Source organism: Gossypium hirsutum, chromosome A10 (genome assembly GCF_007990345.1).
Source record: "Gossypium hirsutum isolate 1008001.06 chromosome A10, Gossypium_hirsutum_v2.1, whole genome shotgun sequence".
Taxonomy (NCBI): Eukaryota; Viridiplantae; Streptophyta; class Magnoliopsida; order Malvales; family Malvaceae; genus Gossypium; species Gossypium hirsutum.
This window is the reverse complement of record NC_053433.1, coordinates 5,041,679-5,055,118: the sequence shown is the minus strand read 5'-3', so window position 1 is coordinate 5,055,118 and position 13,440 is coordinate 5,041,679. Positions and strand designations below refer to the sequence as shown.

At 32.7% G+C, this 13,440-nt stretch overlaps 1 protein-coding gene across 1 annotated transcript; it reads right to left on the bottom strand.

Annotated features, from left to right (window-relative positions):
• Positions 1 to 2,008: 2,008 nt before the first annotated feature.
• Positions 2,009 to 5,896, bottom strand: LOC107897470 (26S proteasome regulatory subunit 7A). The gene is made up of 10 exons (XM_016822940.2): positions 5,655 to 5,896; positions 5,278 to 5,359; positions 4,517 to 4,608; positions 4,355 to 4,432; positions 4,110 to 4,171; positions 3,529 to 3,673; positions 3,178 to 3,396; positions 2,910 to 3,091; positions 2,497 to 2,672; positions 2,009 to 2,415 (listed from the first exon to the last, which is right to left on the bottom strand). Exons 1-10 carry the CDS (start codon positions 5,739 to 5,741, stop codon positions 2,258 to 2,260), a joined length of 1,281 nt encoding a protein of 426 aa, XP_016678429.1. The 5' UTR covers positions 5,742 to 5,896; the 3' UTR covers positions 2,009 to 2,257.
• Positions 5,897 to 13,440: the final 7,544 nt, after the last annotated feature.

Here is a 13,440-nt window from a genome sequence, read left to right as displayed (position 1 = left end):
TTTAATAAACATTTACGAATCCATTTTACGAAAATGGAGACCCGAGAATACACATTTCGATACCCATGACTATCAGGTCGTTACATATTATAAAAAAAAAGATATAACTTATTGTAAGTCTTTCTCCAAATTAAAGTTTATATAAGTTTTTATAATTAAAGCTACTAACTATTTAGGCTGTGATTGTGAACCTAAATATTACAAGGTTAATGCTAATTATGCAAATAGAAAATGTTTTCTTGCACTATATTGTGAGATATGATACCATTTGAGAGAATGGTGTCAAACACAAATACCATAAGCGACTCACAAACTCTTTAATTTGAAACATTTAGGGCTTCAAAATGTGATCAAGAAGACATTTGGTGTTCTAAAAAATATTTTATATCTTAACATCATCTTAGTATCATAAAAAATAAAAATAAAAAAGCTGGGTTGTACTAGCATGTTGCATATTTTATAACCTCAATCATATGTGGAATTGATATAATTCATATTTCAAACAGTAAATGAAAGAAGGAGATCTCGATAATCTTAATTATGCAAATTCAAATGATGATGAACTCGATCAAGAACTAACAAATGATGATAAGAGAAATATATTAAATATTAAAGAGAGAATAGTACGATAAATATACATTAAAACAATTAGATAAAATTGCATACGATGTTTATTGTTTTTATTTATAATCATTATATAATAAATATAATGATTTGATTTTAATTTTTTGTTACTTTTTTAAAAATTATTTTTATCATATTAATATTTTTTATAATAATTGATATTTTAAAAATATAAATTATGTAATTGTATAATTATAATTTATATTATCAAATATAAGGCGAAAAACTATTATGTAATTATAATATGTGAATCACACATGTATAGGAAATTATAATTCATTACAATTACAAAAGTGCGATTATTACTCTCGTGGTACAATTTCACTCAATTAAAGCGCAGTACAAACATTTAACAAAGTTTTTAAATTTCTTTCGAATTATAAGAGAAAATCTATAGGTACACTGTAAAATTGAAAAGGAAACAACAAATTTAACTGTTCAAATGCTTACTGTTCTAATTCAGAATCTAGACGTTTAAATTAATTTTTTTTCAAAATTAAAATAATCATATTAAGCATCATATTTTATTTACATTTTTTTTGGCCAAATAATTTATTTACATAATAATAAATGCTTTTCAGGCGAAATACCTTTTATTTGACGGTAGCTATACTAATAAAAAGAAAGTAGTATTAAATGCTTTACTTAAATTTTGAATATTTAACATATTGAATCTAAAAGTGTTCATTAATCAGGTCGGATACAAATCTAAGTTCAGGCAAAATGTCTAAATTAATTTTTCAAGCTCATGAATCAAGTTGGCTTGAAAAATGACTTTACTTTTTTTATCCAAGTCCGACCTATTTTAAGAAAAGTAAACTCAAATTCAATTAAGTTTACCCATAGTTGATTTTTTTTTTACATTAATTTTTTTATTTAAAAATAATTTTTTTAAATATAATACACTAAATGTATCCAAAAAAAGACTAAAACAAAAATTTTCTAGCATAAAAATACATTAAAAAAGTATTTATAAAAAACACTATCATAAATATAATAAATAATTATTATATTAAAAAACATATAAATATAATAAATATTTTATTCTACTAAATATAATTTTTAAAATTTATATTTTAGATAAAATTATTTAGATGAATGAGTTATTTTTAAATTTAGGGAAAAAAATTTAATTGTTATTAGATTATTGAATTAATATAAACATATATAATTAATATAATTACTTTTTATATATATATTCAGACCTGGATTCAAGCCAAAAAAAAAATTACATAAGACTGACCCATATAAAAAATAAATTTTAAATTTTACCCAAATAACAGGTGACCCAACCTAATTAAATCCCTCTTTAAAAATTACTTATATCCATACACGCAGATAAATATACTTTTTAAAAAAATAGTAGTAAATAAACCGCCATAAATGCCTTTTAATTCTGTTCTTTGTTTGGATTCATCCCCCAAGTAGGGTAGCTTTTCAAGGGGAGTAGTCATTACAAAAACGAGAGAAGAAATGAAATTGCAACAAATTAAGCATCAAACATCAAAAGTATAGGCAACTATGAAAACAAATCCAGGGAAGCAGCATTGACAATATCTAAATCCGATACAATTGAACAAGATAGAACCACAGACATGTGTTTTACGAGTTGAGAGTGGCACCAAATTTTGGGTTAATTGTAAACCATGTATTTTGGGGTTGCACTAAACTTTTGATATCCCTTGATGACCTTGTTCACCGCATCTAGGAAATCTTTCTCTGTCACTGTTTTTCTTCGAGCCCGAATAGCATACATTCCAGCCTCTGTGCACACACTTCTTATGTCGGCCCCTGCAAATAAAAAAAAAATCACAAATATCAAGACAAGACAAAGTGGAGCATGTCTAAAACAATAAACAAGAAGACTTTTACCAGTAGAATTTGGGCAAAGTCGGGCTAAAAGTTCAAATCTAATATCACGTTCACAGTTCATCGTTCTTGTATGAATTTTAAATATCTGTGTTCGACTCTCCAAATCAGGGAGACCAAACTCAACCTTACGATCTAATCGTCCAGGACGTAATAATGCAGGATCAAGAGTGTCCGGCCTGGAAAATGCACAAAAATTAAGGACCACAAATGCATAAGCATCGCCCGTGCACGATTCAAATACTTTATAGAATATTGTATCAACAAAAATATATATTTCATAGAATAAATCAAAATAAAACCTTTCATGAACATTATCTTCAGGTTGGGATGGCTTAAAGGGAAAAAAAATGATGCGTTGCTTCGCAAAACAGAACTAGATATAATGAGTTGAAATTATTGGTAGTAAGTTTAACCTGTTTGTTGCCATCAGGACTTTGATGTTTCCACGAGCATCAAAGCCATCAAGCTGGTTGACAATTTCAAGCATGGTACGCTGAACCTCATTGTCTCCACCCACACCATCATCAAAACGTGCACCCCCAATGGCATCAACTTCATCAAAGAACACAATGCATGCTTTCTTTGAACGTGCCATCTGCAGTATTCAACAATGTCAAAATGAACAAAAGTATTATAGAACAACTCCAAGAGAAAAACAACAATTTTTTAGCAGCTTATAACCTGAAACAGTTCTCGAACCATTCTAGCTCCTTCGCCCACGTATTTTTGAACAAGCTCACTTCCAATAACACGAATGAAGCAAGCATCAGTTCTGTTTGCAACAGCCCTCGCAAGAAGTGTCTTACCAGTTCCAGGAGGACCATAGCAAAGAACACCCTTAGGAGGATCAATCCCGAGCTTGACAAATTTCTCAGGATGAAGCATCGGTAGCTCAACAACCTAAAAGAACAAAATTCATCAACATATGCGCGTTAGCCTCAAACCTTAACTTACTATAACCGTACAAGGAATAGTAGAAAGGCTTCAGTTTTTCGGTGTGTGCATGTACAAATTAAAAGGTGTCATACATACTTCACGCATCTTTTCAATCTGCTCCTTGCATCCACCAACATCATTATATGTCACGTCTGGTTTCTCCTCCACGGTCATCATGGTGACACTTGGGTCAATTTTTGGAGGCAAAGGAATCTGTATCTGATATTTGTTGCGATCAACCCTGCAAATGCAGAACAATGATGAAGAGATAAGAAGCTAATTCACAATAAAAGAAAAGAACATACAAGGATGTAAAAACATGATTGGCTTCCATGAAAAAATAAATAAAGGAAAGAATGAAAAATATCATAACACATTCCAATGCCACTACTATTTCTAGTAAAACCTACACTCGTCCATTCTACAAAATGATGTGGATGTATCACAAAGTCGACCAAACAACCAAACAGTTATACCAGGTGACAACAAACTGACTGATCATTGCCCTGATCGCAGTTCTTGGTTTGGCAAGTTCTTAGGGTTTTCCATACTCCCCATAATAGTGGCAAAAACAAATAAGTTATATATTCTAACTGAATTGCAAGCAAACACCTACAGAAAAATATTCTGAAGACAACAAATGAAGGCAGCAATCTTATAAGAAACTTAAAACTTACCCCACCCGCATGCCTTCTTCTATATCAGTTGGTGAGACTTTGTCACCAAGGCCAACAACAAACTGCAGTTAGAACCCATATGCATATCAGACCAAAAAATTTTAATGTCTATTCTTCTGAAAAAGAAACTATTTTCACAATAGAAACAGTATGTTTAATCATCAGATTGGCTTCTTTTAAAAGAATATTAAAAAAAAAATCATCAGACTGGCAAACGTTAAGCTCAGGGACTTAATGGTACATACCTTGGCAATTTGCTTAACATTGATAACGTATTTGGCATCTTCTGTATTTGGATTAATTATCTTTGTGCATCTTGCCACCTGGATGAAACTATAGTCAATAACACAATAAAAAGAACAGAAATACACTGTTTTATGGAAACCCATTTTAGTCAAAAACAATACCTGAAGCGGTTGCTCCTCCTGCATCATTTGCTTATCTGAGACAAGATCCCATTGGCTGGGTGCAGCTAATCCCGTGTCTGACTCCTTGATGCCTATTTTGCAAAGTATACCAGCATAAAGACATGAATAAATTAAGAATAGACCTATTCCGCAAACAATTAGTGAATAGTGGCCAACAAATAATAACTTGAGGAACCATAATCATTGGATATAATTCAATTTTTCAATATGACAGCCACAGCTGCTAAACACACTGATGTAATAATATGTTAGCAGCTGAAAATCAGGAAAACACTACAATATTAGAGAGAGTGCATGAAGGTGATGATGCTGAATTTGCATGCTATAGGGATAGCTTCTCCTAGTGAACATTGGCCAGATACTGGAATCTATCGAATCTAGGGACAAGCAGGTATGTTACTACCTGAAGCTAGCTTATTCTCCATAGACCACAATCCTTTATGCAAAATTTTTATGTGACAATATAAACTATATGTCACATTAATAATTTGCTTTTCCCCCTTTACTTTTTTTTTTTTATAAAGATGCATATAACGCACACATGTAATGTCTTATTGCATCCTATGCTGTAAAAATTATCAAAAACAAAGTTAATACTTACTCTTTATTTAGCACCCTACAACAAAAGTAGCCAAATAGAACCCTCAATATCATGTTTAAACCAAATAATACAAATGCAGCCAACTAACAGCGTCCTAACACAACAACACAAGCACTGGAAAAAAGGGTAAAACACATACCGCATAAGTCATTTACTTTCTTTGCCATTTCCTTAATCTCCTTCTCAACTTTCTTTATGCTCGTTGAATAAGGCCCTAACCCCTGCAAAAAAACGAAAGCAAATTTGCTTTTTAGTTGCCCAAGAATATCAGCGCAGCCTAAAAAAATGGAGTATAAATATTATCAGGTCGTAAACTATATAAAAAAAATTTCATAAACCCTAGAAATTGGAGGTTGATGCTATCAGCACATCTCAACCAATTACTATAAAAAAAAATAAAGAACTAGAACCAAACTCCTATAGACAACATGTTGAGAGAAAAAAGAAAAACAAATCAAAGATTCAAAATCGGAAAGTAAAAAAAAAAGTAAAAGGAGAGAAATAAGTTAAAATTACATAGGTTTTGAGAAGCGCAATATCGTCTTCATCAAGAGGTCGGGGATTTTTCTCGTCCTTGATCTCGTCTTCTGGTTCTGGTGCCATTGTTTGGGATCTCTAGCTTGCTTCTCTGAGCGGAGATATCAGGAACTGAGAAAGTTTAAAGAAAGAGGAAACCAAAACAAAGAGAGTTTTCTTTTCCGCTTAAAGTTGGGCCTCGGACTCACCAGCTCTGAATATTGGCCTGCTATGATTTGGATTATAAAATTGGACCGGTCATTATTGGTTTTAGGTGGAGTTAATTTGGATTATAAAATTTTGGGTAAACTCCACTCAAAGTTATTAAACTATTTGTAAGTTTACATTTTGGTCATTCAAATTCAAAGAGTTGTAAAACGATCATTGAATTATTCGAAAGTTTTCATTTAAGTCACTAGACTGTTAAAATCGTTGTTGTATGGTCTTCTCTATTTGCAATATAGAATAGTACAAGATAAGAGAGAATCAAAACAAAAACCCAAAACCTCGAAAGAAAAACCCTCTAAAACAATTAACAGAATTCTCTCAATCTAAATATTTATGTTATGTAAATCTAGAGTAACTAATTCTTATTTATAGGCTGAAATTCTTAGCATATATGAGTAGAATATCCCTAAGTTAATAAAAGTTCAAGTGGGAAACTAAACTAGAGTTTAACTGGGAGAATAAAACCGAAAAACTTGAGGAACACGTTTACGTCGTTGAGACGAAAATCTTATTCTCACCGTGAGTCGACTACTTGTCGGAACGAGGAGTATTCTCTTATTGTGATGTCACTTGCTGTTTTGGTCGAAATGCGAGGCATATTTTCACAAATCTCCACCTTAATTCATATTTCACTAACTCCCTTGCCAATTGACCGCCTCTAGACATACCAATTGTAATAGCCTAAATTTTCAGTGGTGTCGGAACAGTGATTCGAGATCACTAAATCCGACAAATGAGTAGAAAAATATTAATAATTTAGTGAATATAAGTTAAATGTGAAGTTAGGAAAATTTTTGAAATAGCGAATAGTGTACTAGAAATAAATATTAAAAAAAAATTAGAATCGAAAATGAGGTATGGAGAGTTTGAAATTTTTAAAACGAGCCATAAATAATTTTATAAATATTTATGGAGTGTTAATAAGTTAGTATTAAAGTTCCGTCTTAAAGTTTCGTCAAGAAATTTTAAAGTTTCGATGGTTAATTGAATAAAAAGGACTAAATTGTAACAAATGTAAAATTATGAAGAATGATTAAATAGCTTAAATGATAAAAGAAAGAGGGTTTAAAAGGAAAATAGACCCAAGGTCTATTTGGGCTGGACGGCAAGGGGTTTGAAATCAGCAGGAAAATTGATGAATTAAGGGAAAAATTGGAATATTGCAAAATTAACTAAATAAAGCTAGGACTAAATAGGAAATATCTAGATTTCTCTTCATTTCTCTTCAATTCAGCAGCTAAAAACGCCATAGGAGGGTTCTATAAACTGGTATTTATAATTTTTGCACCAAGTGAGTTAATCCTTGCCTTTTTCTTGTAATTTTTGTGTTTCTAAGACTTTTACAACTAGGTCCTCCTATTAAATTCATTAGTTTTTGATTTCATGGATGAAATTGAAAGTCACCATGGTTGAGTGCTGTAAGTTTATGATGAAATAGAATGAAATTAAAACATTAATTTGTTTATGAGATGATTCTATTAGGTAATTTCAATGGAAATTGATTTTTAGGACCTAATTGTGAAAATGTTTGGAATTAAAGTCTATTTCTGAAATTTTGATTCCTAAAGGTTGTAAACTAGTTAAAGGTGATAGAATAAAGTGTTAATTGAGAAAAATCAGCTCAATTGAGAGGCTAATTGAGTAGGGACGAAATTGTTATTTATTAAAAGCTTAGGGGAAAAATGGTAATAAAAAGCTTGCACTAAAACAGTTTGGACAGCAGCAGTAGACTAACTTTGAAAAATCACCATAAATTGTAGGAATCGAATTAGAAGATGAACAAAATATTAAATTAAATCTTATTGAGTCTAGTTTCTCATAAAAGAAACAGTGTAAGCAAAGGATTTGTAAATCATGAGATATAATTAATTTTGTGAGACAAGGTCATAATGAATTCGAGTTCCCCTGTTCTGACTTTGAAAAATCATAAAAAATTGAATAAAAATAATTAGGGACTTAAATTTATATGTCCAGAATTATGAATGAGTCTATTTTCAAAAGAAACAAACGGAAATATCATCCGAATTCTGTATGAAGAGATAATTAATTTTTAGTGAAGAAGAGTTAGAGCTGTCAGACAGCAGAACAGGGGTGACTTTAAAGAATAAACTGTAATTATTGGCTAAACCAAAAATTCTAAAAATTTTATGTTAAGAATATATGTGAGTCTAGTTTCAGTAAAAATTAGCGGATCCTAATTTGGAGTTCTGTAGCTCAAGATAAAAATAATTTAGTAACTATGACATGGATGGACAGCATTGAATATACATAGGTAAATAGTAAAATTGCAGATAATGTTACTTGTAAGCGGGTTATAAACATTAAGGATGTGAAATAGAATGAATGTGAAGTCAATACTGATAAGTGAAAATTTTATATTATAGATCAAGAAATTGAGGATAAACGAGGAAAAGAGAAAATTCCGGAATAGTTCAAGAAATCTCTACAACTACTACAAATTGTTCCGGGTAAGTTCGTACAATTAAATTATTAAATTTCAATGTTATTTTATGAATGGTGATTAATATTTATGTATGTTAATTGTTGAAAATAATTAAATCATGTACAAAAGTTACGAAATTGAACTGAGTAATTCGGAGGAACGGAACGCAGGAAATGAGTATGATCGTTTGGTGAAAAAGATGAATTGACGGTAAATTACCCAAGTAAACCGAGATTCAGCATTTGTTGCGAACTCTCGTGTTTGCTTTCTGTTTAGCTCTTACGAGTTTCCATTAACTCATATGAGTTTCAGTTAACCCTTTTGGGGTTTCAGTTCAGCTCTGATGAGCTTCAGTTAGCATTCGGGCTTCCGTTTAGCACTTATGTGCTTCAGTTAGCCTTCGGGCTTCCGTTTAGCACTTTTGTGCTTCAGTTAGATTTCGGGTTTCAGATCACGATGTACTCAAATCCGTAAGTCGTTCCTTAAATTGACAAGTCAGTAAGTCGTAATTGTAACGTGTGGAAAAAGAAATGTAAATAATGTTATCATTATTTTTGAGCTCAATTAAGTAAATTATTTTTAAAATGAGATTATGATTTACAGGATGAAAGTAACTTACTTGAAATGTCCATATGATTTGAATTTTTGAAACTAATATTGGTAAGGTTTATGGTTTAAACCGACGAACTTACTAAGCTATAGTTAGCTTACCTGTAATGTTTATTGCTCTTTGTAGATTAACAGGAGGGTCAGAGGATCGGATCATCATGCTCAAGTCACACTATCTCGATTTTCCGGTAGATTTTGTTATAAATACTTTAAATGGTTTATATGGCATGTATAGGAGCTGATGTGACTATGTTTTGTATCAACTCATGAATATATTAGTTAAATTAATATAAGTTGATATATGATATGAATGGAAATTAATTAAGATGTTTAAATACTACTTGAAAGTATGAATGGATATAATGTTAGATAAAATAAGGATTAGTGATATTGTTATAAGACGAATATGATTTGGATGAAGATTGTATTTGTTGAGTTGTTGTTGTGTTGAGTTAGTTGCAAATTTGAAATTGCAGGGAAGGTTATATGTTTCTAAAGGGGTTATATTGAATTTTTTTTTAAAAAATTATTGTTATATTACAAAAATTTTTCGGAGTACTTGAATAAGTCCCTATTCATTTATAATACATGATTTATGCCTCGATGGTTCATAAAAGAGACTTAATGATTTAATTTTAATATATTTGTTGTTTATTCATAAATTGTTTTGTAAATTAACCAATATGTTCGGTAACGTCTCGTAACCTTATTCCGGCGACGGTTTGGGATTAGGGGGTGTTATATTTATTGGTATCAGAGCCCGTTTTAGTCTATTCTCGGAATAGACATGATACGTAAAATGTTTAGAAATACATGCCATATAAATCTGTGATAGTGTGATGTGTATGATCCGATTTAACCCTTGTTTTTTTTATAGATTGTAAAGATGTCGGATAGACCTGAACATACAGGAAGAAGCAAATAGTAGAGTACAGACATCTGAACAAGGGATAAGTAGCGATGTTCCAATTTCCTTGATGCGAGAACAAGAACTTAGAAACATGATTATTGGAGTAATGAATCAGTGGTATAATGAGAGGATGCAGGAAAGGAATCAGACCCAGCAACCTCCTCCCCCTAAAGTACCACCAGTGGTATCCTCGGTTGCTCCTCCACCTCCTCCTCCGGCAACTGAATCAAGTAAGAGAACTTCGGTAGAAAAACTCAAAAAATTTGGGGCTGAAGAATTTCGGGGCAGGTCAGATGATGATCCAATAAAAGCTGAGTATTGGTTGCATAGCACGATAAGAGTTTTTAAAGAAATGACTTGTTCTCCATATGACTATTTAAGGTGTAATGTTTCCTTGTTAAAAGAAGAAGCATATCACTGGTGGGAGACAATAGAAGCTGTGGTACCAGCCGATAAACTTACTTGGGAATTTTTCCAAGCTGAGTTTAAAAAGAAATATGTTGGTAAAAGATATTTAGAAAAGAAAAAGAGAGAATTTCTTGATCTTCAACAGGGAAATCGGACAGTAGCTGAATATGAGAGGGAGTTTGTATACCTTAGCAGATATGCTCGAGAGATTGTTCCTACAGAAGAAGACATGTGTGTTCGATTTGAAGAAGGTCTGAATGATGAAATCAGAATGATGATAGGCGGTACAGAAATTCGAGAATTTGTGGTTTTATCCGATCGAGCTCAGAAAATGGAAGAAGTGTACAACAGAAAGATGCAACGAGAAAGAAGAAATAAAGAATCTTATAAAAGAAGCTCCTCCAAAACATTTTCAGCATTTCCGATTAAAAAGTTTAAGGAGGATTCCATTAGAGCTACATCGGTACCTGAACGATCGAAGACTAGAGTAACTCAATCTGATCGTGGAATATCAATCAGATCAATTGCTAGTGAAGCCAGTGTACAAAATACTCCCAGGTCTAAATGTCAACACTGTGGAAAATACCACTTGGGTGAATGTAGAGGTAAAACAGGAGCTTGCTACAAATGTGGAGCCACTGATCATTTTATCCGGAATTATCCTCTGTTACAAAAAGATGAAGAAGAAAAGAAGGAGAAACAGATGACTACTTCTCAGAGAAGTAAACGTACGAGTCAAAGTAGTGCTGCAAGAGCTACTCGCTCGAGTGCAAAAGATTCTGTTGCTCGGTCAGAGGTTAGAGCACCAGCACGTACATACGTCATCCGAGCTAGAGAAGAAGCCACGACTCCAGATGTTATTGCTGGTACTTTCTATCTCTTTGATGTTATTGTATATGCATTAATTGACCCAGGGTCTACACATTCTTATATTTGCACAGTATTAGCATTAGAAAGGAAATTCTCTGTTGAACCAACTGAATATGAATTCAAGTTACTAATCCGTTAGGACAAAAGGTGATAGTAAATTTAGTGTGTCGAAATTGTCCACTGAAAATAAAAGGCTGTGAGTTCCCTGCTGATTTAATGTTGCTACCCTTTCGGGAATTTGATGTTATATTAGGAATGGATTGGTTGACAAAATATGATGCTGTGGTAAATTTTCGTGAGAAGCGGATCAGTTTGAAATGTCGGACAGGTGATATACTTTCTGTTGAGCCTGAGAATTCAAATGATGTTGTTAAAATTATTTCAGCTTTTTCGGCTCAGAGGTTAATGCGGAAGGGTAATGAAGTATTTTTAGCTTATATCCTTGATACTCAAGGATCTGAACCAAAACTAGAACAGTTGTCGGTTGTTAATGAATTTCCTGACGTATTTCCTGAAGAATTACCGGGTTTACCACCAGATCGGAAGTTGAATTTGTGATTGATGTAGTACCGGGGACAGCTCCTATATCAATAACGCCATACCGTATGGCACCAGTTGAGTTAAAAGAGCTGAAGACATAGTTGCAGGAATTACTAGACAAAGGGTTTATTAGACCGAGTATGTCACCTTGGGGTGCACCAGTTTTGTTCGTGAAAAAGAAAGACGGATCTCTAAGACTGTGCATAGACTACAGACAGCTAAACAGGGTTACAATTAAAAATAAATATCATTTGCCTCGCATTGATGATTTGTTTGATCAGTTGAAAGGTGCTGCTGTGTTTTCAAAGATAGATCTTCAATCCGGATATTATCAACTGAAAGTTAAAGAATGTGATGTGTCGAAAACTGCCTTCAGAACTCGGTATGGTCATTACGAGTTTTTGGTAATGCCTTTTGGTTTAACTAATGCCCCTGCTGCATTTATGGACTTAATGAATCAGATTTTTCAGCCTTATTTGGATAGATTTGTAGTTGTGTTTATTGATGATATACTGATCTATTCAAAGACAGAACCCGAGCATGCTCAACATTTAAGGATAGTGTTACAAACTTTGCGAGAAAAGCAATTATATGCAAAATTTAGTAAATGTGAATTTTGGCTTCATGAGGTGAGATTTCTAGGTCACATTTTTCAGCCGAAGGGATTCGAGTAGATCCAAATAAAGTATCTGCAGTGGTAAATTGGAAAACTCCAAGGAATGTAACAGAAGTACGAAGTTTTCTGGATTTAGCTGGATATTATCGCCGTTTTATTAAAAAAATTTCAATGATTGCTTCGCCTATGACATGATTGCTATAGAAAAATGTTGAGTTTGTGTGGTCTGACGAATGCCAGCAAAGTTTTGATTAGTTGAAGAATATGTTAACAAAAGCTCCAGTGTTGACTCAACCAGAATCAGGTGTGCCATATGTTGTATACAGTGATGCATCTTTAAATGGTTTAGGTTGTGTGCTGATGCAGTCGGGAAAAGTGGTGGCCTATGCTTCTCGGCAGCTAAAATCACACGAGAAAAATTATCCTACGCATGATTTGGAGTTGGCTGCAATTGTTTTTGCTTTGAAAATTTGGAGACATTATTTATATGGTAAAAAATGTTATGTGTATACAAATCATAAAAGTTTGAAGTATTTGATGACGCAGAAAGAGTTGAATTTGAGACAGAGAAAATGGCTTGAGTTATTAAAAGATTATGACCTTGTTATCGATTATCATCCGGGGAAGGCTAATATAGTTGCTGACGCACTCAGTCAGAAATCATCTTTGTTTACACTCCGGTCAATGAATGCCTATTTGTCTGTTAGTGAAGATGGATCTGTAATAGCGGAATTGAAAGCCAAACCTATGTTTCTCCAACGAATTCGGGAGTTGCAAGATGAAGATTCAAAGTTGGTATTAAAGAAACAAATAGCTCGAGACAAGCAGGATTCAGAGTATAACATCGATGAGAATGGTATGTTATACTATCGTAAAAGAATTTGCGTTCCAAATAATTCAGACTTGAAAAATGATATTCTTTCTGAAGCTCACAGTAGTAGGTATTCTATTCACCCTGGAAGTACAAAAATGTATTGTGATTTGAAACAGATGTATTGGTGGCCTGGTATGAAAAGGGAAATTTGTGAGTTTGTAGCAAAGTGTTTAATATGTCAACAGGTGAAAGCAGAACATCAGGTACCAACGGGTTTATTACAACCTATTATGATTCCAGAATGGAAGTGGGAACATGTTACGATGGATTTTGTATCCAGGTTACCTG

Bases quoted from the DNA above. Each gene is read 5' to 3' on its own strand.
- LOC107897470 (XM_016822940.2), bottom strand. From the start codon at position 5,741: ATGGCACCAGAACCAGAAGACGAGATCAAGGACGAGAAAAATCCCCGA. The intron at 4,609-5,277 runs GTATGTGTTTTA...TTTGCAAAATAG, and splicing joins GAAAGTAAATGACTTATGCG to GCATCAAGGAGTCAGACACG. The intron at 3,092-3,177 runs GTTATAAGCTGC...TGAATACTGCAG, and splicing joins TGGTTCGAGAACTGTTTCAG to ATGGCACGTTCAAAGAAAGC.